Below are 25,035 nucleotides of genomic sequence, written 5' to 3' on the forward strand. Positions count from 1 at the left end.
TATATTTAGCTTGTTAGCTACCAGGCTGCTAAATGCCCTTCATTTTCCTTCTCTTGACAGGGAAAGACCAAGTCTAACCTAACTTACTCCCATTTCTAAACATAACTCTGCTTATCAGATTCACGCAAGAAAGACAATTTTTTGTTGTTTTCAATTTAAAATTAATAAACACCATTTCCCAATTTTCCTCAAAAAATACCAGTGGTTCATGGGTTTGCAGGCTTAGCTGAGAGGTTGGGAAGGGGCCAAGAAAAATCAGAATTTTTGGTCTAAGTCTTAATCAAGCACATGCAGGCTTCTCAATGTGAGCTTGATTTTTATTTCAACCCAAATTATTATAAGGGTTTCTGTGACAGGAAAAAAAAATAAAATAAAATAAAAAATAAAAAAAGGAAGCCTGTGGCTCAACATCCCCAGCATTTCTTCACTGGCCTATAAAACTACCAGAACACAGGAAAATATATCCTTGAAGAGCACGACGCTTGAAGAAACTCCTGTCCTGCCCGGTTAGCTTTTTGCACACAGCCTGCAGCACACACCGAATGGGAAGCACTACAGGCTACAGCACTCATAAAACAGAAGCACGGATTTACTGTTACGGCCATAGCGGTATTTCTAAGAAACAAATGGAAAGAGAGGAACAAAATGCGTAATATCTATCTGTAACACAGTCTGAGGCTTATCAGTTAGGAGCACGGAGCAACCAAATGACACGCACTCAGCTGCCACGAGCTCGTCAGAGCCCGAAGCTGTCACCAAGGCACCAAGGCACATTGCATTTCAAAGCGCTGGGCCTAGCTCTCTCCTCCCAGGCATGAGAAGTCTTGGGCAGGCAGGGAGCAAACGAAGACAGGGTGTTTTCCTGTGACAGCCCAAGCCTGTTCTGTCCCCTCCACTCTCCTCTTTTCATCCCTGCCTCCTCCCGATTACAAGCCGTGTTTTGCTCAGTCACAAACTGCAAATGAGACAGAAAGCAGCCGTCAGAAGTGCTGAGCTGTTCAGGGCTACGTTTGGTTACTCTCCTTTAAGCTGTTCAAACACCAATAAATTACCCATTTACTTATACTACCCAGATGTTTGCCATCTAGAAAAATAGATTATTATTTGTAGAAGGTTTTGTTCCATCACAAGAATCCCGTAAATAATATATTGGGATCAGAAAGCCAATACCACCTGACAACTTTTACACACATCAGCACTAAGCGGGTGGCAGGGAGGAAAAGGACAGAGACACATTTCTCTACTGCTACCTGAAAGTAAAGAACTTCCATCATGAGCTTATCAAAGAGTGAAGGATTCACTGTAATTCACAATGCTGGGATAATGAAGTAACTTATAATAGCATTATGGATGGGGAACAAGGGTGACAACCTGGAAGGTGAGCTATTACTGGATTTTGAACTTCTGTTTTCATATATACATATATGTGTGTGTGTGTGTTATTTTACATATGTATATTATATATGTATTCATATTGTAGATATAAATTACAAATATAATACCTATTTCATTTCTTTATATAAAAGTAAAACATGAAATGTTTTACTTTATGTTTTACTCAGTTTATTATACATCTGATTATGACATCCTAACATTTCTTCGTAGGTCAACTTTTCCACAAAAAATTCACCTTAGTTTTAGTAAACCTTAAATATATGCAGCCTCAACCTCTCTCTCTTCTTTAATATATTACTTAAGATTTCTTAAGAGTTCCAAGGAACATTTAGAGACAACTCTTGGGCTGTTACTGAAAAGGCAGAAGATGCTGAACCTTTAACAAGTGCCTTTCAAACCCTGTGTCCATTACGTACTCAAACACCTATCAAAAAACAAAGCAAGAAAAGGTTTTCAGCATTCTCATTAAATTCTGACTTTCTCTTCAGGTTCCTGTAATTGAGTTTCATTCATATTTGTCATCAAGTTTTGTAGGGTAGACAGAACAGTGATTTGCTGGTAAATGTCTGTATACAGGGAGGGAAATAAATATTTGAGCAGTACTCAGCTCACTTTCTTTAAACATCAGGGAGAAAGACAAAGGATACAACTCCAGCAATGTACAATTCAAGGAGCTGCTTTTACAAGGAGTGCTCCGATATGGATGGCTGAGTATCACTGCAAGAAATCCAGTCTGCTTAGCAATCCCAGACAAAGTTGTCATTAAATTTAATGTCTGAGTTTACTGCAAGACGTACGTTAGAACTGTAGCCCCCATGCTTACTACTCTTAAATGATTTGATTTGGGCCCTTCATAATTTTACCACCAAAGCTGGAAAGGAGAAAGAAGAGTTTACCTGTAAGTGCCCCAAACAGAAGCAAGGTCAGCAACAGGGGATTACTAAATGTAAAGAGCTGTTAATTAAAAATGGAGTAAGACTGTTATGGTGAAAAGAGTTCTGAAGTGAGCTGGGTTGTTTTCATCAGTTTAGAAGGATGATCATGTTCTGCAGCAAAAGAGTCTGAGTGGAGAGAAATACATCAAGTCTACATGACCGACAGCTGTTAAGTGAGACCAGTATGCTATCTCTACACAAATGAAAAACAAAAAGTTGTGTTAAAGTGATAGAGCTAGGAAATGACCCAACATTTGATTTGTTGATCATCACATTCCCTTGTTACTTAAGTCACCATGTCATCAATGTCTCTTCTACTAATTAAAGCCAGTATAATATTGACTAGAAGGTGTTTGGTCCCATGGACAGGGAGCATTGGCTCAGACATACAAATGGCACTGGACACTTGGCTAAGGAGTCAGAAGACCCTGAATAATAGCATCCTTGTAATTTATTGCACGTTATTTACAGGAAGAAACATGACCCCATGTTTCCTCTCATTTCTCTCTCGCTGCAGCACACTGCAAGGAGTGCTCACGTTCATGTTCCAGAGCAGAGCATGCTGCAGAAGCAGCACCAAACTCTTCTAGCCAAGTCTGTTTTAAAACTTCCCATAGCTGCAAACAACAACAAAGCCTCAGAGGTGAGGCAGCAGGAGAATGTTAGTTGGTCCTAAGATACAACTCTGGGGCGCACAACATCAGGGCCAAGGCACCCCATCAGCTGCTCTGGCCAGGCACTACCCAGCATCAACCAAATTCTACCCTTTCCTACTTGGCTGTGCAGGGCTGATAGGGCTGATGCTGCCTGACCTCAGCTTGCCAAGTCATGACCCCCACATAGCATCACCCTTCTACGTGTTCAGCTACTGCCACTCTGCATAGCTCTGTACAGCCCCCAGGCTTCTCCGTTTTCAGGCAGTGTGCAGCACTAGAAGAAAGGGGGCATCATGAAGAAAGGCCTCCAAGGCATTAACACAAGGCACTGCCTCTTGCAGCAGCTCTGCTCGTGGTGATACATTGCTTAAGAAGCAAGGGTTGGCAACCTCTGCAGTGACAGAGATGGGAAAGATCTAATATTTCTCTTGCTCTGTGTTAACTCCCCTCAGCTGTTTTCTCACCCGTCCTTTCTGCTCCACTTGGCATCCCAGCACCATTTCACTTTTTTGTACACCCCTCTCCTTGTGGTGGCCTCTCTTCCCAGCCCCTGCTCAGCCAGGTCCTTGTCAAAGTGCTTTGCTCCTGAGAAGTAGATCCCAGCCAGTAACATCACACTGCAGCAACATTCAAGATGTGCATCCCAGGCAACTGTCTCACCAATGCCCAGCTAAAGCTACCCACAAAAACACAAGCCTGCAAACAGCAAACAGGGCAGGCACTCCACACTGCCCTGTCCAGCAAAAGCACCTTGGAGAAGGCTAAGCCTGTTTTGATGACCCATTCACCTTTGTGAGGCTTTGTAGAAAACATGCACCAGTTCTGTGTACACTTACAACAGCTAGCAAGGAATCAGTAAAAAATATACATACATATATATATATATACATACACCCACAAGAAACCCCGCTATTTTCTTTTTCATATGGATTCTAATAAATTGATAGAATTTGCCAAATGTGTCAAATTAGCACTGCTCTTCCTCCACCCCATAGCAGGGAGGGAGTCAGCTTTCAAAGCAGGTCCCAAAGCGGCAAGACTGCACACAAAGTACTCCAGTTGCAGCTACTTTCATATTACTTGGGTCACAGTACTTGGTCCCTACCATTTGTCCCCTCTTGCACAGCCCATTTAGAGTACCCTGACCATAAAATAAAATAAAATGAAATGAAATGAAATAAATAAAATAAAATAAAATAAAATAAAATAAAATAAAATAAAATAAAATAAAATAAAATAAAATAAAATAAAATAAAATAAAATAAAATAAAATAAAATAAAATAAAATAAAATAAAATAAAATAAAATAAAATAAAATAAAATAAAATAAAATAAAATAAAAATTATTAAATTACACATGAAACAGGTGCCAGGTGCCCTTTTAAAGCATGACTCTTTTCCTCTCTGGAAGTCACACGTCACTCATTCCCTAGTGTCAGATGTAGACTCAAGTGATGGAAGAAAAATACATAAATGTTTATTAAACCTTTGTTGCCATTCACACCACCAACTTTCACACCCCAATGCCAAGCTGTTAACGAATTCCCATTCTGTTCCAGAAGAATTTTCACAGCTCCTGTCAGAAAAGGGAAGTTTCACGAGGCTAGTGTTCGCTGGAAAAGTCTCTGCACTTGCCACCATCAACAAAAAATGTTTGCAACCAGCTGTTGGTGTATCAATTGTGTCCTGCCCAAATTGTATGGGAATAAAGAGCTTCTTCCACTGAGACATGAGGCCACATTCACGTCCATCTCCCACTATAGATTTGTCTCAAGACTCCCCCAATTTACCTAATGACCAGAACAGACAATTAGGCATGACAAGCCAAGTGACCGTGAGCCAGTGGGTGATCCAGGCCAGGTACCAGCTGTGTGTGCAGGGTGCAGGTTGAATGCCCAGCCACGGCACCACCTCCCTGGGGAGCTCCACAGCTTTAGGCTGCTACACAGGCAGGCAGCCCCACAGCAGAACCCCTGGGGCACATACCCTCCCCCAGCTGCCCCCGTGCCACATTTTCTTTCTGGCCCCCAGACTCTGCTGTACAGCTGGTGGGTGTGAGATGGGACAAGTAACACACCACTTGATTGAAACTCAGCAGGTCTATGCAAGTGCCATGGTGAACTGCAGCAAGGGTGATGTGAAATTGCACAGCAGTTTTCGCGCTGCTACAATTCTGTTTTCCCCCTACAAGTAGCTCTTATCTGACACTGGAGACCCTGTTCAAAAGGGAGCATGCAAACTCAAAAAGTTTCCCATGAGATGAAGTGAACACTGGTACTCCTCTCTGACAGTCAGCCAAAGCAAGAGGAAGGAAAAAATTACACATTTTTCTAACTCAAAAGGTGGCAACTATTACACACTACATTACTGCCTAAACAGCCTTTACAAAACAAAAAGGTTTGACATGCTCACATTTACTTTGTCCCTAGAGAAAACGAGGACACCTACTCATGCCAATACTCTGCAGACTGTGCTGCTCAAAGCTTTACCGTTTTGAGAAATGCACCTGAAGATCTTCAGCTTCTCATGCAGATCCTGTAATTCAGCTGATCATAAAGCATAGAGAAGAACTAAGTGGCTGTTTATCAATGTATATTGCCAAATGAAATCAATCCCAAGCACTAGAACAGAAGCAGACTCTTCCTATAACCAGAATGAACAGAGCAAATAGCCTTATATTTTTCCCCCTTTTTAATACCAAAAAATTTTGTTCCCAGATAAATCCTTTTATCAACGATTTGGCAGCATGCTTCAGTCAACACTGGTTGACAGATTATAGCCCAATATTTTATAAATTTTCACATGAGACTAAACAATCTCAGAGACCTATTAGCACTCTGTCTCTGCCTGGACCTCATCTCAGCCTGCTGACAGCTAGCACAGGAATAAGCTATTACAGAACATGCTGCACACTTCGGCTTCAGATGTTATAACCAGCATGCCCTACAGTATTTGTGCAGGATGTATAATAGACTTTGGAGAACTAGTCCTTCAGTGTGAATGTAAATACTCTGACCATGTAAGAGATTTGGTAGCTGACAGACCTCTGAGGTATTTTCTGTCCTTTCTAAATATTATAACATTTGATGTTTTCTAGTGGAAGGTAATTGCTTCCTTAAAGACAAAAATGGCATTGTCTTTTAGATTAATTGTTTCAATTAGAGGTTCAACTTTTATTTTCTAGATGAGTTATTTGAGCAACACACCAAGTGACAGATTAGTATCCGAGCCTGATGACTGTCAAAGCCTGTAGTTTAAAAACGCAGCGGCCGTTTCCTCCCCGCACAGTGACTAATTCCCTTTGTGAGTCAATCTGTCTCTACTCTTTGGTATTCTCACCACAGAGAGATGCTGCAAAAGCAAGGTTCCCCAAGTGAGATGCTCAGCCAGTGTGGATCACTGCACTGAGTGGCATGCCTTCCTGGAGCAGGTTTCTTCCAAAGCCCACTCCCCTTTGTAAATGCCAAGATACAAATCTTGGCCACCGAATGCAGCGTGTTCCACATGTTAGCCCACAACATGTTGAGCAACTGTGCTAACTGAGATGGATAGCGCTGTCAAACAGGAAACTGGCTCACCAGGATGAAAACAGTGGGAAACGCTGACCTTTTACATTCAAAAATAAAAAATGAAAAATAAAAAAAAATTATCCCTAAAATGACATGAAATGTTTCCTATTAAAAAATGGAACTACCTTCTCATATAGCGTTTAGTACCGTATTGTGCAAATTAGCACATTGGCGCTGTGCATGAGCTCTGCCTGTAAGCAGATCCTGAGCCTCTCTCACAGAGCAGAAAGGCTGACAGAGGAAATGAATCATTATCACCCTGCTTGGAAAGAAGTTTGTACAAGGAGTGCTGTGCTATTAACTACTGCCTGGAACTCCTGGATTCAACACAACCACTGCTCACTCTGTTTGCACGTTCAAATTCCTAGCTATACAAAATGACTAAAATCAACAGTTAAAATCCTTATCCCCAGGCAAAGCTACTACTGAACTATTCTAAACACACACAGGTTCTATTGATGACATGAAGATGAAAGTTACAGTTTTCTCATCAAAAAGAAAAAGCAATTAAATAATCTGCTTAGGATAAGAAAGTCTCTAGAAATGCAAAGTTCTTTTTGGAAAGATTTCTCCTAACCCACCACCTCCTGCCTGTTTCCCTCAAGATCAGGGTTTGGGGTTTGTTTTCTGCATGCTGATAATTTGGGTATAAAGAGGAAAGCTTTTTTTATTTTAAGATTTCACCACTTCTGGAGAATCTTCTCTAAATGAAAGGGACTGTAGGGCTTTGCAAAGGACCTTGCAGCAGTATAGCAGGTAAGCAGAAACAGAGAAATGAGTCTGCACATTTAATACTACAGCTATTGGCCATAAATACACCACTATATACATGTATAACACCATTATATACATTATATCATTTTAAAAAATGAAACATTATAATACACTTTTTTAAGTGGCCCTGATACAAAGAGAAATACCAGATGCCACCTAGCCGGACACCTAGAGGGTCTACCCAGCTCTTCTGTGCTGACTTCCTTGAAGCAGCAACCTGGCTCGAGATACAGAACAAATGTGTCATAAATATGCTGACTGATCATTATCACCGTATTTCACACTTCAGCAAGATCCAGCTAATGCTTTCTAGGCAGGCTAACAAGGTAGGGGTTGTTGTACACCTAGTTTAAGATTAAGCAATCAGTACAATTTAGTAAAACAATTTCAAGATTTGCCACCAAATTTCTTGTTTTCTCCTTGTATTGAACAACCTCTGGTGCTCTCTTCTGCCAGTACAAAGAAGGGGGAAAAGAACTTTATTGAATACCTTGTGCCTGAGCTGCAGAGCTGTGGGAATACCCCAGAGCCAGGAGCGCTGTCTCCACCAGCTGGCTAAAGAGCACATCTTTGCGAACCAGAACGAACTCAGCATGTTCTTCTCGATTATCATATTCAAGAGAGGTGTCTGACTGCTCCACCACACAAAAGACTGGAATCATCAAACCTAGGCGGAAAAAAAATAAGTTATTAAGAGAGGAACAAGAAATGTGTCATACATCTCTGATTAAAGCTTTAAATTAAAACACCTCCTAGAAGGCTCATCTTAAGCGGATATCTGCCTTTCTTCCCCGTGGGATAGCTTTTGTTTTCTTTCCAAGGGGAATACTTAAGTCTCATCACTTGACTCATTTAAAAACCACACTAGAAGCTCCAGAGAATACAATTCAGGAAAAGAATCACAGTCAGTATGAGGACAAACAAGATTTCCTAATGAGACCTTTTCAACATTGCAGAAGTTTTCTAGAGTTCCGTCAATGTCTTATTCTTGCAGGTCAGAGTTTCTCCACACTCGGCCATATGAAAACCTGACACACAAATACTGCTCTCTTGCTTTTCTATGATGCAGTGAATGTCATGGAGATATCAACAGAGGTTAGTACCAGATGCACTTCTAGGATGAGTTAGTTTATTTGCACTTTTCCAGACCTTGGCCACCCATGTCATTGTGCAAAGAAAACAACCTTGCTTAGATTTTGCTGAAACAGGATCATGTTCTGGTGTTGGTAGCTGATGGCCTGGCAGACCCAAAGAGGCCAGTGGCTGTTTTCCCACTGCATGCACAAAGAGACTGAGAACAGCTCTCTTAGAAAGAGGATCAAGGATGAGGAGGAACCACAGAAGTGGAAAACACAAGGGATGGTCTGGATTCAATTTTGTTCTGTTTTATTGTAAACTTACTTTTGTGGTTACAGGATCAAGGCATCTATGGCAATAAATTGTGGGGCACAAACTTAAAGGGATCCAGTACTACAGACAGTAAAGAAACAAGCCAATCTGCAGGAGATGGCCTTATAGTACTCTAAGTGCATTCATGGAGGGAAGACACAAGGAAGGAATGTGCAAAACACCTACTGAGCTGGAACACCCGTTTCCATCACTCTCTATAGGGCAGGTAGGGTGTGGCATTACCCCCAATAACAGAAATTCATTAATTTGATGCAATCTGTTAGCCCCTACATAAATTACAAAATACTGGGGTAAAGAGAAATCTCAGCTTAAAGCAGTTTCAAAACGTGCTATCTAGTGCTCACAGTACTGACAGAAAGTTTACCTCTTGCTCCTGTTCTTCATAAAGAACTAGAAACATTTCTAGTTCTAGTTCTATTAGCTACTAGAAACGTTTCTAGTAGCTAATAACTATGAAAATAATTATTATGAAAGTATTTAAAAGGCTAGATACAAATCACTGTATTCCTGGACTGGGCACTTCTTTAAGGGAAAGTGAGGAGAAAGTCACGTTTCCTATCTCCTTCTGTACAAAGTCAGTTAAATATCTTCAAGATCTTCTACTATTAGCAGTTTAAGTATCTACAAACCAGCAGTTAAATACTCCTTCAGAAGAGCTGCCCTGCCCTGAAAAAGACAGTCATACCTGTAGCACCTGCTAAGGGACTTGAATCCTCCTGTCTTGAATTTGCAGAGACTTGATATCCTAAAAATGTATTTTAGATACATGTTGATCATTTGCTTGCCCTAGCTGCCATGGAGTAGCTCGCTGTCTGAGATTTGAACTGCACACCAGCAGGATATCCAGTTGATGGGTTTTAGTTCTCTGTTACATCCTTTAGCAACGGGTAGGTATATTACAGCATCATATTGATGCTGCTTCCTCTTTAGTGCTTGCTTTTGGGCTATTCCGATGCATTTTGCAAATTCAAGCAGCCAAATCTTAACGTACTCAGTCAAGAACATAAGGTAAAAAAAAAATCTCTGGGTGCTTTCCTGAAAAGAGTGCAAGGCTGATCCTGTTCTCACTGAAGTCAACAACAAAATTGTTATTCCTTTCAAAGGTTAAAAAATGAATTCTGTTTGTCCATAAATGATTTAACTATTTCAAATGAAACTTAACCTCTACAAGCGACAAACTTGCCCTCCTGTCAAACATACAGTCTGTCACAGCACTTCTGATGAGGCTATTAATGTCTCAACAGAAAGAGTAAGGTAATTGGCCAAATGCTACGGCTGTGATATCAGTTGTGTAAATTGCATTTTGGCAAGACGGCATACGTGGGTGAATGCAAACTAATGAGAGGGATGCCACTGGATCTTTTATGCTCTTGCTGCATGCTTTCCTTGTCACAGAACAGTCTTCCCACCTTTTTAACACAGAGGTTGTACCTATTCTTGGCACAAATTATGCCCATTGGTTACTGTCTCCATACAAACAGGACCTCAAATGCTAGAATTGACCTTGTCCACAGTACCATAGGAGGGATGCCACGACAGACCCACAGGAGCCTTGCCCGTGATGATTTTCTAAACGGCCCCTTCCTGCTGCCCATGCTTGCAGGAACCCTGCTACAGAAACAGCTTTTTCAAAAACATCTCTGAGCTCAATGACCCAGTGTAACTGACAATAAGCTGTTATGAGTACCTTGAAAACAGAGAGCAAAGGGCAGGTTACCACATCTGCCACTGCTAACACATTCTGATGCCTCTCACTGTAGCATATGCAGTCTTAATACCACTACTTTACTAAAAAGTGATAGTAATCCAACTTCTTCCAAATAAATCTCAATCCAAAGTTCTCTCTGCTTCTCCCTCTATTTTGTACTGAGAGAGTTAAGCTATAACATCTCTGATGTATTCATTACCTTCAACTTCTGTTTCCCGATGTCATCTGGATATAAATTACCATACTTCCAGTACATTACAATCAAAAGAAAAAACACCTGCAGCCAAAACCAACAATCTCTTTACACACCAACATGCATAATGCCTTGCTCCTAGATGCATCTATTGCACCTCTACAGGGCCCTTACAGACAAGGGACTCAAGTTAGTCAGTGCTCATCAGCATCCCAGATGAACAATTTATAGCAATACCCAGAGAGCAGTATACTAAGCATCCAGCGTGAAGTCTTGCATGCAGTAAGAAAAGGAAATTTACTCATAAATCCTGAAACCCCTCAGCTCTTTTCCCTGATGCCTGATCAGCCAGAACTAGTCATCCTCCCTCTCCCATGCATACAGACAAAAAAGGCGCAGAACTTCTGTGCATTTTGCTCTCCCAGCTTTAGAGAGATGCTTCAGTGAATAATGCGGTATAATTCATGGTGGATGACATACGGCACTGATTTTCACACATGGAGAAAACAAGGGGTAATCTGAGGGCTAAAAAGGAAACATTTTGTTTCCTTAAAGGAGGAACACCATGCCGAAATGAAAACAAAACATTAATAATGATCATAAATTATCCAAAAGACTTTTTCTCCTTGATGTTAATTCATTTAGCTGGCTTATAAACATTTTTTCAGTGCTTCTGACAGTGCTTTGACCACACATAGATAGCATCTATGTAAAAAGTTAAGGGAACATAAAACGAGATCCATGTAAAGGCTTTTATAAAAACATCTACACGCTGCAAGAATTCCCTGTATTCCACTGATGAGAACAGGGACAAAGTATTCCCAGAAGAACTGAACGGTGAGTGGTGACTGGTACCTCCGTATAACACATATTTTTAAAGCAGATCAGAGATGGAAGCTAAGCTCTGCTATTGCTTTCATTGAAAATACACAATGTACAGAGAAGGCTTTGTAAACTTAGTTGCCTTTTTTTTTTTTTTTTCTGAGACTCTTCTAAGTGGCAGAGAAATCAAGAAGAAATTAAATATGTACTAAAGAGACCTGTGCCCAAACGCACATTTTCTCCTCCTTGCTGGTTTCACTCTATAGTTTTATTTTACTGGGGAGTAATTCATTCTTAAAAATGAAGGAAAAAGGAAACAGGTACTTTGTTCAAGAAGTGAAAAGTCTGACAATCTGCTGTGTAAAACGTTAATTTAAAAAAAAAGCTTGCAGCCCGTTATAGGTATTATCAAACTGAAGACAAGCAGCCCCCAGAAAACAATTTAGGCTACAAGATTTACAAGCAGAAGCTGTTAATTTCCAATAGCCAACTAGAAAGACAAGACAGGACAGATATTTAACAAGTAGTGCACTAGCAATTTTGCTCATTTTCAAATGATACTTTGTCCAGTGCACACTTCAGAGCAAGTAATAAATGTGATGTTATTAGCGCTCAACTTCTACACATCACCCAGTACCACACAGTCACCCCACGCTTGGCACCTAAACCAAAAAAGAAGACACTGTGGAAAGCTGCAGAGGAGGTTAAACGATTGCAGCCACCCAGCTCTCCTGCCCATTCAATCAGAAGCAGTGCTTGCTCGTCCTAGTAAGTATGAGGATCAACCAATGAGAAGAGGCACCAATAAAATTTGTGTCTTTTTAGATTAAAATCAGTTTTCATCAGCCCAAGTTTTGAGCCCCATCTAGGTGTTATTTAATTTAATCTAATTTGAACAATTTCCAAACATCAGCTTGATTAATTTCAACAGCACAGTGTTATGGAAAGATTTACTATACAGGGGTTGTCTAGCAGGGAATTAATAAAGAAGCCAGTTCTTAGCCCTGAGTAACATGAGGTTTTAAGACTTCCCAGATTTCTAGTGGGAATACTTCATAGCACAAACATGTTTTCTTCTGGGAGTGAAACCCACCAAAATTATTAAAAACTGAGATCAAATGGTGGTGTCAAACCCAAAGGAAATCATTCTAGAGTGGAGAGATTTTTATCAAATGAAGAAAATGGAAAATAAAGTTTTTGTTGTTGCTGTTGCGCTTTGGGTTTTTGGTTGTTGTTGTTATTGTTGTTGTTTTTTGTTGTGTTGTTTTTGTGTTGTGTTTTTTTTTTTTTTTAACAGAACACAGACATACACACAGTGCAATCTCTCTCAAAGACAAAGCAAATTTCTATTGTTGGGAGTTTAGAAACCAGGACATTTATTTGAAAAATTCATAAACTACTGAAAACTCTTCATTACTGCGTGCAGAAAACATTTTCCCTAGCAGAGACTGTAGTATGGGTCATTCTCAGAGATAGTCTTTTCAATAGGAAAAAAAAATCAAAACTAAGACAAGGTAAGCAATATCCACAAATGTTTATTTGGACACACACCTCCACATCCAGTGTAAAAAAAATAAAAAAAAAAAAAGCAAAACCATAAAGGACACTAAGATGACTAAAAAATTAATCTACCTGCTAAAAGCACATTGTTCCCCATCTCTGACTGTCCAATGCATCTGAAGTTTGTACTTGATCTGCAGTGAGACTCAGTGCTGAATGCCTTCGAAATACTGAGTTACTAGCAATCTCAGCTGGACTTCAAAGTATAAGAGCCTTGCCCTGCGACACAGGCTCTGCAGCTCGGTTAGCAAAGTGTGGGTCATCTTGAGGAAATTATCTGGATAAAGATTCCATACGTTTAACAATAAAACATGCTTACACAACTGAGAATAACCACAGGAAGCAATCAAACTACACACAGTCCTCAAAACTAATCTGCTTCTGTTTTTTCTTCAGGAGAGAGCACTTCACTCTACAAAGGCGGGGGCAGTAAAGCAATCGATTTATTTATTTCTGTTTGCACCACAATAGAGCTGACTTTAAATATACTGATTTGGTATTTAACTCTCTTCCCCTTTCTTTTAAATGAATTGGAAAAATGAACATAAATTGAGAAAGCAGCATCCACCTGGCACGGAGAGGTTTACCTGTTCTCCTCCTCACATCCCGCACCTCTAACTGAAGAGGCAAAAGAAATTAATTTTCACAGCTTTGGGTTATTCAGAAACACCTGAACAAATTCAGAAACACCTGATCAAAAAAAAATGTCCATATCATATCTTACTACAACATAAATTCAGAGCTTCTATTCTGAAAAACTGACCACCAACACCAAGAAAAAAGAAAAAAAAGAAAAAAAAAAAAAAAAAGATTGAAGCTTCCTGGTGCCAATTCTTCAAAACTGCAATCACTTCAGGATTTACAGCTTACAGAGATTAAAATCTAGTGTGTATGTCAGTATTCGTGAGTTATATATTCAAGACTCGCCTAGCCGCATATAATGAGAAAAGAAAAATTTATAATGAGAAAAGATCAACTGCATTCCATTTTTTTCCAAGAGGAAGGAAACCAACATGTACTCAAAAAAATAGTTTTGTCATTCTGAAGTCAACGCCACTTTTATTTAAATCACAGCACAGCTCGAGCTGGTGGTAATGCGAGATCTTACCCAGAAAATCCCATGGAGTCCAATTAGGGCCTTTAGATCCAGGATACACAGTGACAGGCTGAGTAGGCAGAACCATCCCATTCCCACACTGACACACACATCTGACTATTCACACTCAGGAAGGATCAGGCTTGAAGCAGATCCTGGGTTCAGCCTGTGCCTGTGCAGTTCAGCAAAGAGGTAGATGAGACAGAGGTCACACGTTTCAGCAAGGGTTAGTCACGTCCATTAGGGTTCACTTTCAAGCCACCCCATAAATTTTAAATGTAATTAAATTGGACAGAATATAAGCTGTTGGCACTTAACTTACTTACAATAAATGTGTGGTTTGGGTAAATGGACTGTGTTTCACCATTTTACACATCAAGCACCAACGTACAACAGTTTCATTATGAGGCTGGGCATTCTTCCACTGTAAATTTTTTTTTTTTACTGGGGACTGGAAGAATTACTTTGCAGTTGTTTGTCACTAACCACTTGGAAACATGTGAAGAAAGCTGTATGTACGCAGCGACAGGAGGCCAGTGGGAAATCTGTACATCAAATATCAGAGACTGCACCAGCATCTTCACAACTGTACAATCCTATACCCCCCCCAAAAAAAAACAAGCAAACAAACAAACAAAAAAAAAAAACAGTACCAAGCACCTCGTTACAATAAAAAAAAATTGTTTAGAAACAAGAACCTTACTTTCTGCTAATCCTCTGCTCTCCAATGTGTTCTAGACAAAACATGAGCTATCTAATTTTGTACACAACCAGTAATGTGATGCTGTTAAACTCCTACTCTTCAATGGTTTATAAGCCTGTTGCAAATAATTTGTTCCAGGATGCAATTTGGTAAAGAAGAGCTCAGTCCACAGATGATTTTAATACAATGTTTGTCAAAGAAACAAACAAAAAATCATGTTAAATAATATTACATTGTAGAAGTTTTCTTCTTAGGAGGGCCAGAGGAAATAAACTAAGGACAACATCTTTCTCCTCCTCCCCTGTTATTTTTTCTGGCTTTAAATATTCAATAGATCTGTAGGCAGGAAATGCATTTCTACATATTATATTTTAGCCAATGGTGAATGCAAACCACAAGATATTATTTACATCCTTCTTCAGCTTCCAGTCCTTTCTGTGGCTTCAGTCTCCCAACCATCACAACCATCCCAGCTCTAAGAAAATTTTATAAAGAAGTCACTAACATCTCTGCAGATGTCCCCTGCTTCTGACAGCTTAACTAGCCAAAGAATCCTTCTCCTAGCTGAAATAACAACTTTACTGTTTAACACAAAATATTCCAGGCCACTATTCCACCACAGAAACATATTATGAATCTCATAACTTGATTTGATAATACTCGAGTTTCTCAAAAAACTATATAAAAGAAAAGCAGTATTAAGAGCATGTGTTTAGACTAACAAGAAATGAGAAAGAAAGAGGGATATGGGATATTTACCTCTAGTGCAGCCCCTCCTGCTGCGTGTCTGGGACAGAAGTGGCACTCAAGGGAGACGAGGCATTTTGTTAGTGACAGTGGCTCAGCTGTTCCTGGTGACTAACTGCCTTTACTCAACTAGTTACCCTAACTCAGCCTCAACTCCAGCTCTGTCACACTGTTTGGGTCTAAAGGGCAAGGAAGAGAGTGGACGCTTGAGTTTTGAGCACGGCCTCCCTGCTGCTACCTGGTTAGCCCAGGCAAAGCCGTGTGCAGGCAGTCAGGAGGCAGAGGCAATTAAACAGAAGAACAAAGGCACCTAAACGAGTGACAAGGGAGAGCGACAGCCCATACCTCAAAATACGGTTTTACAGGAGCCCGAGACCGAAGAAGGCACAAACAACTGTTGCCGTGATTCTAGCTGAAAGCAACATTTCCCTGCCAGCCCCCCCGATACGCAGAAACACTTGTGCCAGTACCAGCCCCATGCCCGTGTTGGGATCTGTACACAGGCTGTCCAATTCACAGCGAAAGGCAACCATGAAGACACTATAGCTACATTTTCCCTAAATAAAAGAGCTCAGTTGTTTCAACCTGTCTCCCAGTTAAAAAGAAGAAAAAATACCCTGCAGCAGTACTTTATAATATGAACTAATGGAAAATATACTCATTTCACTCAAAACCAGTGAAGGAAACTCTTTCAAATTAAACTAGCATATTTTTTTTAAAATCATCTTAAGCCATTAATTTCCTATAAGTTTTAGGTTTTGGTTTCTGTAACTTAAAAACAAGTTTAGGGTTCAGGAGGGTTTCTTGGTTTGGGGGACTGCTTTCTGTTGTTTTTCTCTCAACTACGTAACAAAAATTGCCTAAGGGGCTAAGACTTTCTATGCCAAGTTCCACCCAGAATTAATTTTAATCACCAACATTTTTAAACCCTGAAAACTGGAACCACTAATAAGCCCTTAACTTTGGTGGTGCTAGCAGATGACACCATATTATGTAATTTTAAGGCAAAAAAAAACATCTTCCAGTAGAAGCATTTTAATGAAGGTTCTATTAACTAGTCTCCTGGTACTGGGATAAGTCCCCTGGAATGTAATAGAAAAGCTTTCGTAGCAGGTTTGAGGTTTTATTTCTGGAGAAGAGCTGCATAGCACGCTCAAGCCTGCTTTGGGACCTCCACTGGGACCCACCAGCAACCTCTTTTCTCCTTCACCTCCATTCCTCTGTGAACCACCCGTTGGCAAGAAAAAGAAGAAACTGTATCATCCTCCTTCATGTTACCAGCTAAGTAGCCTTTACTTACAAATTTATCCTCCACACCCCTGGAGAGAGAACATTTTTTGAGCGGCATTCCCAAATTCCTCCTTTTTTAAAGAGCTTTTTTAAAGATAATGGGCTGTGGAGGAAGCATTCCATGTTTTCAGAAAGAAGAGATCACACATTTGACAACTTTCCATTTGAAACATTATTCTCCTGGCACACCTAACAGCCAGAAGGTCACATCAACCTCCCGTTTTTTAATAAATACCACATCTTTGTCAATCAAGTCACAAGGTCAAGGAACGAGAATCAATAGGTGCATTCCCTTTCTCAAGTACACACAGAACACTTACTCTGTTTAGCCAGTATGCTACATTTTGGGGAGAAAGTGCAAAGGACCTGGTCAGGCCAACCTACTATGTGTGGATTCACGGGTTAAGAGCCAGCAATCCATGCTTTGGGGCTCACAGGCTGAATTGCTACAGCACTGCGTACGCTGAGCTGCACTGGAGAATCAAATACTCCTGCTAGTGCAAAGGCATGTGCTTGCTCGGAGGTGTCAGCCAAAGAGAGCGGATTACATCTGCTCTCCAAAGACTGAACTGGCTCCCAGTTCATTTCCGGATGCCACTCCAAATGTTGATTTATGAAGCTGCATGGCACCTGACTGGAGCCAAGGCTGCTGCAGCGAGGATCTCTTTCCACGTATGTACAGCAGAAAGGACACTTCTGCTTGCAGCTCTGGGACTCAGCTTTGGAGAAAATGGAGAGGCAGGTTCCCTAATCCTTGGACCTTCACCTGCAATGAGGTCCTATTTCAAGGGCAACATGGCTTACACATGCTGCCTGGCACAGGGCCTTTCCATCTGTAGGGCTTCAGTGAAAGACAGTTTGGGAGACAGCTAAAGGGTTACCCAGGAGTCTGTCCCAGCTAGCAATAATCTAATAAATTTAGTACTTCTACTGGCACCCATGTCCACAGATTTGGAGAAGCAAAAAATCGGAAGAAATCCGAGCATTTTTCTTCCCCCGTCAAGTAGCACAGCACTTTATTTTGAAGGAGGATTTTATTTATTTATTTTTCCACTATTTTCCACCTGTCCATGGCATTCTCTGAACTCATCTATTTGGCAGGTCAGTATTACACTGTGTTCATACTAATATAATCAGGAAGGCTTGAACCAATGACAAAAACATTACATTCATTATTAAGCCAAACCCAGGCACCCAGATAATGTTTTACTGTCAAGCAATATGCCTACTTACTGCGCACTTGCTCACAGCAGCCTGTATGAAGTCTACCATCCAGAGCTTGAGCAACAAACTCAAGTTAAAAAAAAAAAAAAAGGAAAAAAAAAAAAAAAAGCTCATACTTCTGTTACTCTGCATTTTCTCCAAGTCTAAAAATTGGTAGAGTGTATGACAGGTCCACCTCATTTTTCTTAATGATGTTTTTATTATTCTTTCACTCAATTAAAGCAGAAATGGATATTGCATCTTCTGACTGTATAATTGTTATTGTAATCTGTTTTCGATCACTGCTTGGGAAATGGGTCCAAAACAACATAAACTATCCACAGCCTCAGAATACAAGTCATTTTCTTTTACTACGATACTTAAAGAGACATCTATCATGTTGTTCTGCTAGCATGTTTGTATTATGGCAAAAAAAGTTATTTGTAAGTTGCGAAAAGACATTATGAAAATCACCTTTTACTCCAAAGTATTGTATAACTCATCATTTATAACTACATTTCTTAATAACCATTCAAAATAATAAGGCTGGAAATTGTGCACATCTAATTTTAATATATAAATAATAGGAATGCATATAAACCAAAATATGCTCAAAATATGAATTTATATTACTTTGGAAAAATAGTCTGGTTATAGTTTTGAAAATGACATGCTTCATTTCCAATATATGCCTGTCAGCTAAATTTATGACAAAACACTCTGTGAGTTTAGATTACTAAGATGGTAAATAGTTATATTTGAGTTTCCTCACTTATCTGAAGTTTCAGTGCAAATGTAGACCAAGTCAGCAACTTCTAGAGGGTGAAGTGCCCGCCATACATAAGCAAAGGCCGACTCATCTTGTTGCACCTCAACAAAATACAAATAGAAAATCTTAAAAAGGGAGACAGAAAAAAGAAGGAAACCTTGTGGCTGTAATGCAGTGATACAAGGCAAGGTTCTAATACACAAAACACTCCCCTCAGACATTTCTTACCAGATTTAGTACTTTTGAGAAGGTTTACTGGCAGTGTCTTTTCATCTCACTGAGTGTCTTTGGGGAATAAATAAGAAGGGAGCATATATCAGTAGGAGACATTTCTACTGCACTGGGAAAATGCGGTGGGTGTATGGTTATCTCACGAGACGCCTCAGCTTCATACAAAACAGTCTGACAGGTTATTTTTATTAAGCTTTTTCTGAGCCTTTTTACCTTGCTGGCACTGCTACTAACAATGCATAGTTGTACTGAGACTGTTCAATATTGCATGCCTGTCTGATACAAGGACACCAGGTAAAGCAAAATGACTGACAAGGTTTAAACTATTAGGCAGGTAATTTCCTATTTAGAAAACAAGTCATATACTTAAGCATTTATCTAGAGCTACCTGTCTCTTTTTTTCAAATTCTTTCTGTTTCCTTCATACAGCTTCTACAAATGATGGCAGTCTTATTTCATTTTTCCGAACATGTCTGCATGTAACACCAATGATCATTTAGCATTTGACAGGAAATACAAAACATATCTTGGATTCAGACGTGCAATTTCTGCCCTGGCATTTGGATTACAATACCAGCAATGCAGGGCTCCCACTCAGTCTTTTAAGCAACCCTGTAAATAATTTGGGTAGTCTTATTCCACGCAGAAAAGATTCCTGGAGGGTTTTAAATAAATCCGTGATATTAGCAACATCGGTGTTAACATCTTTAAAACTCAGAGAAAATCACATTTCAAAACAAAACAAAAGCTGTTCAAGCATTGTTTGTAAGGGCTTTACAATATCAGCAGCCTTAAATACAAATATATTGCAAAAAGATAAATGCTGACATTTTGGTAAATTTGTAAATCTTCAGGGGATACCAGCAGAGCTTGCACAGGTCAAAAACAAACTTAAAATACTAGTTTACATTAAAAAAAATAATCTCTAAAATAAAGAAAATAAAATTGGCAATACTACATGACATATTCTTCCCACACTAAAACTTGGATGAATGCATATGAAGATAGGAGACAAAGTACACGTAACAGCTGCAATACATGCTTTTGTACAAAGTGTAGGGATGAAAAAAAAAAATCCTAATTGTAGAACTGCAACAGTATCGACAACATCACTTGCTGGCAGAAAACGTATTGCACATTAAAGCAGTTAACACGCTGTGAATGGCCACAAGACCCTCAGCTAGATGGGCTAACAATTCTTCCCAAATTAAATGGCAAAGTGGGTATTTTGTGTTTCGTACCACTAATCAACTTGAACTCATTTGTATGTCAGCCAAGAGCAGGTACGTCGCCGCTGAGCGTTCTGCAACAAGTACTACGCTTGGTGGGCGACAATTCTTTTTAGTATGGCTAGAGGCTAGGAAATGTTTCTCAGAAGCCATCAACGACTCAGCTGCCTTTTGTCTGTTGTGACTGTTTCTCAGATCTGCGTTAGTGACACATGTCATCATGTGGATCAATGCACATGACCCAGCACATTCGATACAGTAGGAACCAATTACCCCAGGACAATTTTTCCAGAGGTAGACAGGGCATCGATTCATCGTTCAACACACTGGGCTGGTTAGAAAGCTGCCGTGTGCTTCAAAAGACGATGCTTGGTCAGTGGTTACTGAGCCTGCATCAGGCACAGGTTATCTTGAACAAACCCCAGCCGTATCAATTCAAAGGGAGCTGGGAATAACTCATACCTTGGAAAACTGTGCCTTTAATCCAGAACACAGCAGTACTTACTAATTTAGCTAAATTATGATGAGGGACAGTAATTAAAGGCCTAGCTTATCTATGCTTTGCAATTTGGGATTCAAAACAATCTTAAGTTTTAGAGATTTTCGGTTATTTTGAGAAGTTTAAAAATAGGATTTAAAAGCAGGTTGAGGACTGCTCGATCACACACATAAAAAGAATTTTCCTAAACAGGGCACGCAGCTGTTTGGCGAATGCAAGTACATGGCTGCAGTAAAGCTGTCCGCAGCCTATACCACCACAGATGCCGTGCTGCCTTACCATCTCCCGTGTCACCGCGAGTGACAAAACCAATTTTGTGCCCCTTTTCTTCTCCGTGCCAGACAGACAGCTTCAAGGAAAACAGTAATAATGGAAATCAACCGCAAAAATAAATACTCAGACTAGCATCCTAACAAAGAGCATTAAACTCAAATACTTTTTGTGTTATTTTAAGGTATCATCTGAAAACCTGTGCTACAAACCAGTAACTGTAAGGGTGACAGTAGTCTGTTGAAATGACAACTTGATTAAAATTACGCTACGCCAGGTACCTTCTATTTTTAAATCTAGACAAAGTATTTTGCACAGTAAAATTTAAACAGAATATAAATTCTCTCCAAAAATAATCATTTAGGAAAGGAAATGAATCTTTACACCTCACATTCAAGTGTTTATTCTTAACACTAAAAGTTTAATACTGTTTTTCTTTCCTCAATGTCCAAATCCTTCATCTAAATTTGGAATGAGAAAGATTTTGCTAACTAATTTCTCAAAACTATGTTTCCTCACTGTCATCTTGGTCATTTTTAATATGATTTTGCCATCTTCTTCAGGCATAAAGAGAATCCTGGGCAGTCACTGAATCACCCTAGCAGGAGTTTTCAAATAAGTGTCCTATAAATAATTGATGATAAATCTACTCTGACTATCCCAGTGACACTAAGAAAAGGCAGGACCAAATTTATAAATGGAAGGGGGAGAAGAATTCAAATTGACTTTTTCAAAGATGTTGCTTTTTTTTTTTCTTTCCTTTGGCTCATGATGAGAGCAACAGCATCTAGCTAACTAACGCAGCTATGTGTCCGGGGTGGGGAGGAAGTGGGGAGATGACTCTAAATACTTAGGAACTGTTGCGGGAAAAAATAAAATCTTGCTACAGCTAATCTTAAATCCTGAATTCAAAATTGTCAGTGGCTTTCTTCAGATGCAACTTAGAGTTCCAAAATTACTCTAAACATCAAATTATGCCTAGGTCACTGAATGGGTGGATACCCTATATTCTGTTTAATGTGTATGTTCAATTGCACATATATTTTAACCAACTGTGTCTTTATTTTAATAACAGGCCAACTACCGAATACACATAAAGAAAGGCTATTTTTCTACCTCAGCAAAAATACAGATGATACACTACATGACCCTCCAGGAGCGATTGCTCTGTTTATTCTATTTATGTGACATAATCTGATTGGAAAAGGGGGAGGGGAGAATCATCAAAAAGACAAGAAACTCATTTTTAAGCATTGGTCATGGAAAAGAAATCCCTGTCTTTCTTTTCTTAAGGTTCACATTAAACTAAAAGTCTCCTCCTCGTTACACGTCAGAAACGCGTAAAATGATTGCATTTCCTCATAATTCCTACTTAATTATACCGCAACAAAGGACAACATTTTCCAACTATGCTCCAACAGATAACACATAAAACATGTTCACGCACTGCTGGTTCCCACACTAACAGGGATTCACGGCTTCCGTGCCTCTGCACCTCCACACGTTCAGTTTTTTCAAATAGCTGTGGACTTCTTCCAGGCAGTAAGAATATACTCTTCATCTAGGTAGGAAGACTGCCACAATCTTAACCTTTCGATTTGCTCAATTTGTAAGGACAACTGGAACATGCTCCCTTCCTCCCTTCTGGATCACATTCAGAGCTTAATGCCACCTAACCAGTTAGAAGAGAGGAGCAGATTTGATCAAGCTTTACTCTGCCGGCTGCACACAAGTGGATTTTTCTCTCCACTAAAGTACGTTAAATCCTTGTAAAAAGTACAAGAGGTAGCGAAAACCCTACGGCATTTTTGCAGAAATAGTTACAAAGGATTTTGACAAACTCTTTAACTGTCCTTGGTCAATGTTTTTGTTGCCCCAGAGAGATACCAGACCAGGTTTCTCACTCCACCTAAGCAGCCAAGGCTCTGATACATCAGATCTTGAAGAGGCTCACCGCAATTAGCAGCAGCACTCCAAAGAGTCGCTGCGTCCACATTTCCAATGCCTCTGACTCCATACAAGCACAGGAACCGCAGCTACAGATTAACATCCCAGTTACGGAGTTTGATTTGAATTGTCTGGAAGTTTTCTCTTCCATTAATATTTTGTAAAGCAAATCACAAATTGTAGCAGATAAATGAATAAGAATGTATTACTATCAAACTGCATGAAACTAATCTAACCATCAAATTTTTTGCAATAATTTCCTGCTCAAAATCCAAACGTGTTCCTTGGCTGTATGTCAGTTCTACACTTTATTCCAGCAAACCAAACCTCAGAGCACCTCTGTCTCTATGCTGACATATGAAGTTGCATTCAGAGGCTTTGAATGCTTATTTTCTATGCTCTTCCTAACAAATGAATACGTATACACGTACACTCACACACAAACAGGTTCATGAATTGCAATCAACAAATTTGCAAATCTAAGTTTCCTAGCCATTAATCATCATTTTTTTTTTTTTTTTTTTTTTTCCTTTTAAATCCTTATGGAGTGAATTACTAACTGAGAGAAAAAGCCAATTCTAGTAAGTGAATGTTACCCAACAGGGACATAAAGCTGTCAACACCATGGTGCTCTTGCTTGCTCTAAACTCTCTCCCAGGCTTCATATGTTTTTTAAAGTGATATTAGCCTTTTTTTTTCTTCTTCTTCTTCTTTTTTTTTTTTTTTTTTTTTTTTTCCCAGGGACCTTTATAAAACCTGCCTCTCTTGAACATCCGAGCACTTGTGCTTTACTACATACAACTTTTAAAACAGAATGGTTGGTAACTGCTGAAACATTTTAGAAAGCACTGGGTTAGTCAGGGCTAACCAGAATTGGACTCTAAACACGTTGGACTTACACTAACAACATTGTAAACAGCACCAAAACTTTTAAATCCCCTATTAAACCGCAACCTTTAAGAGCCCATTTATCTTTTTTGTGATGTTCACTAGTTTATTATAGCTGCTGTAATGGCCCTTTGCATTAAGTACATTCAGTTTAGGAACAAAAAAAAAAAAAAGAGAGAGAGAGAAAGAGGGAGAGAAAGAGGGAGAAAGAGAGGGAGAGAGAGACGGAGAGAGGGGGAGAGAGGGAGAGAGAGAAAGAGAGAAGGAGAAAGAGAGAAGGAGAAAGAGAGAAGGAGAAAGAGAGAAGGAGAAAGAGAGAAGGAGAAAGAGAGAAAGAAGGAAGGAAGGAGTAGGAGGGCCACAAAGACAAAATTTCTCATGAGAACAACTGATTTTCTGCCTGTGCTAAAAAAGCTTATTCTTGTATCTTTTTTCACTCAAAGATCTAGAGAAACAGCTACAAACATCTACAGCAGTATAATATTTCTCTTTTTCTCAGAAAGTCCCTGTAAAAATAATTGTTGCAATCACTGTAATTATAAAAGTTGTTACCAAAGGTCATCAATCCCATCATAGCACCAGTTAGCTGAGAGCTTATTTTTCTATGCTCAGGGATTTTGTGCAGAGAAACACAGTATTATGCCAGAAAGACACTCGACAAGGAGGAAGGAATTTCAGCATTTGCATATCTAAGGCCCAACATGAGATGGAAAAGAAAGAAAAGAAAAAAATAGATATATATTAGCATCTGTCTGCTAAAATCTTCAGATTTCATCAAAATCTTCAGATACACATTTCAGGATAAAAAATAAAACAAAATCCAAATTAAAATGATCTCTAGTTTCAATAAAGTATTTCATTTTTTTCCTCAGTCTAGTTCACATTCAATTAATATAAGCACTTCTTCTTGAGCTTGAAAGATAAGAATAATCTGAAAAATTGACAACTAAAGCTTTAGATGTCATTTCACTACATCTTTCAATAGTTTCCTTTTTATCAAATATCAGGAATAGCACTAAAAGGACTTTTATTAATATGCATTTGAAGAGAAGTCCTACGGTAGATTGCCAGTATATTAAAAGTAAGTCTTTCTGCAAATGTCTACAGCTGCATTTCACAATTCAACAGAAAAAATTACTAA

General features: G+C 39.4%; 1 protein-coding gene across 5 annotated transcripts in view; it reads right to left on the bottom strand.

Moving 5' to 3' along the window:
* The window catches only part of SATB2 (SATB homeobox 2), a 135,427-nt gene that overhangs the window by 104,608 nt on the left and 5,784 nt on the right, over window positions 1-25,035 (bottom strand). For all 5 annotated transcript variants that reach the window (XM_027461509.3, XM_072041355.1, XM_072041354.1 and 2 more), the window contains one exon: window positions 7,820-7,996. In XM_027461509.3, coding sequence (XP_027317310.1) covers window positions 7,820-7,996 — 177 coding nt within the window. The remainder of the gene's footprint in view (window positions 1-7,819; window positions 7,997-25,035) is intronic.

Source organism: Anas platyrhynchos, chromosome 7 (assembly GCF_047663525.1).
Source record: "Anas platyrhynchos isolate ZD024472 breed Pekin duck chromosome 7, IASCAAS_PekinDuck_T2T, whole genome shotgun sequence".
In the NCBI taxonomy this organism is placed as follows: domain Eukaryota; kingdom Metazoa; phylum Chordata; class Aves; order Anseriformes; family Anatidae; genus Anas; species Anas platyrhynchos.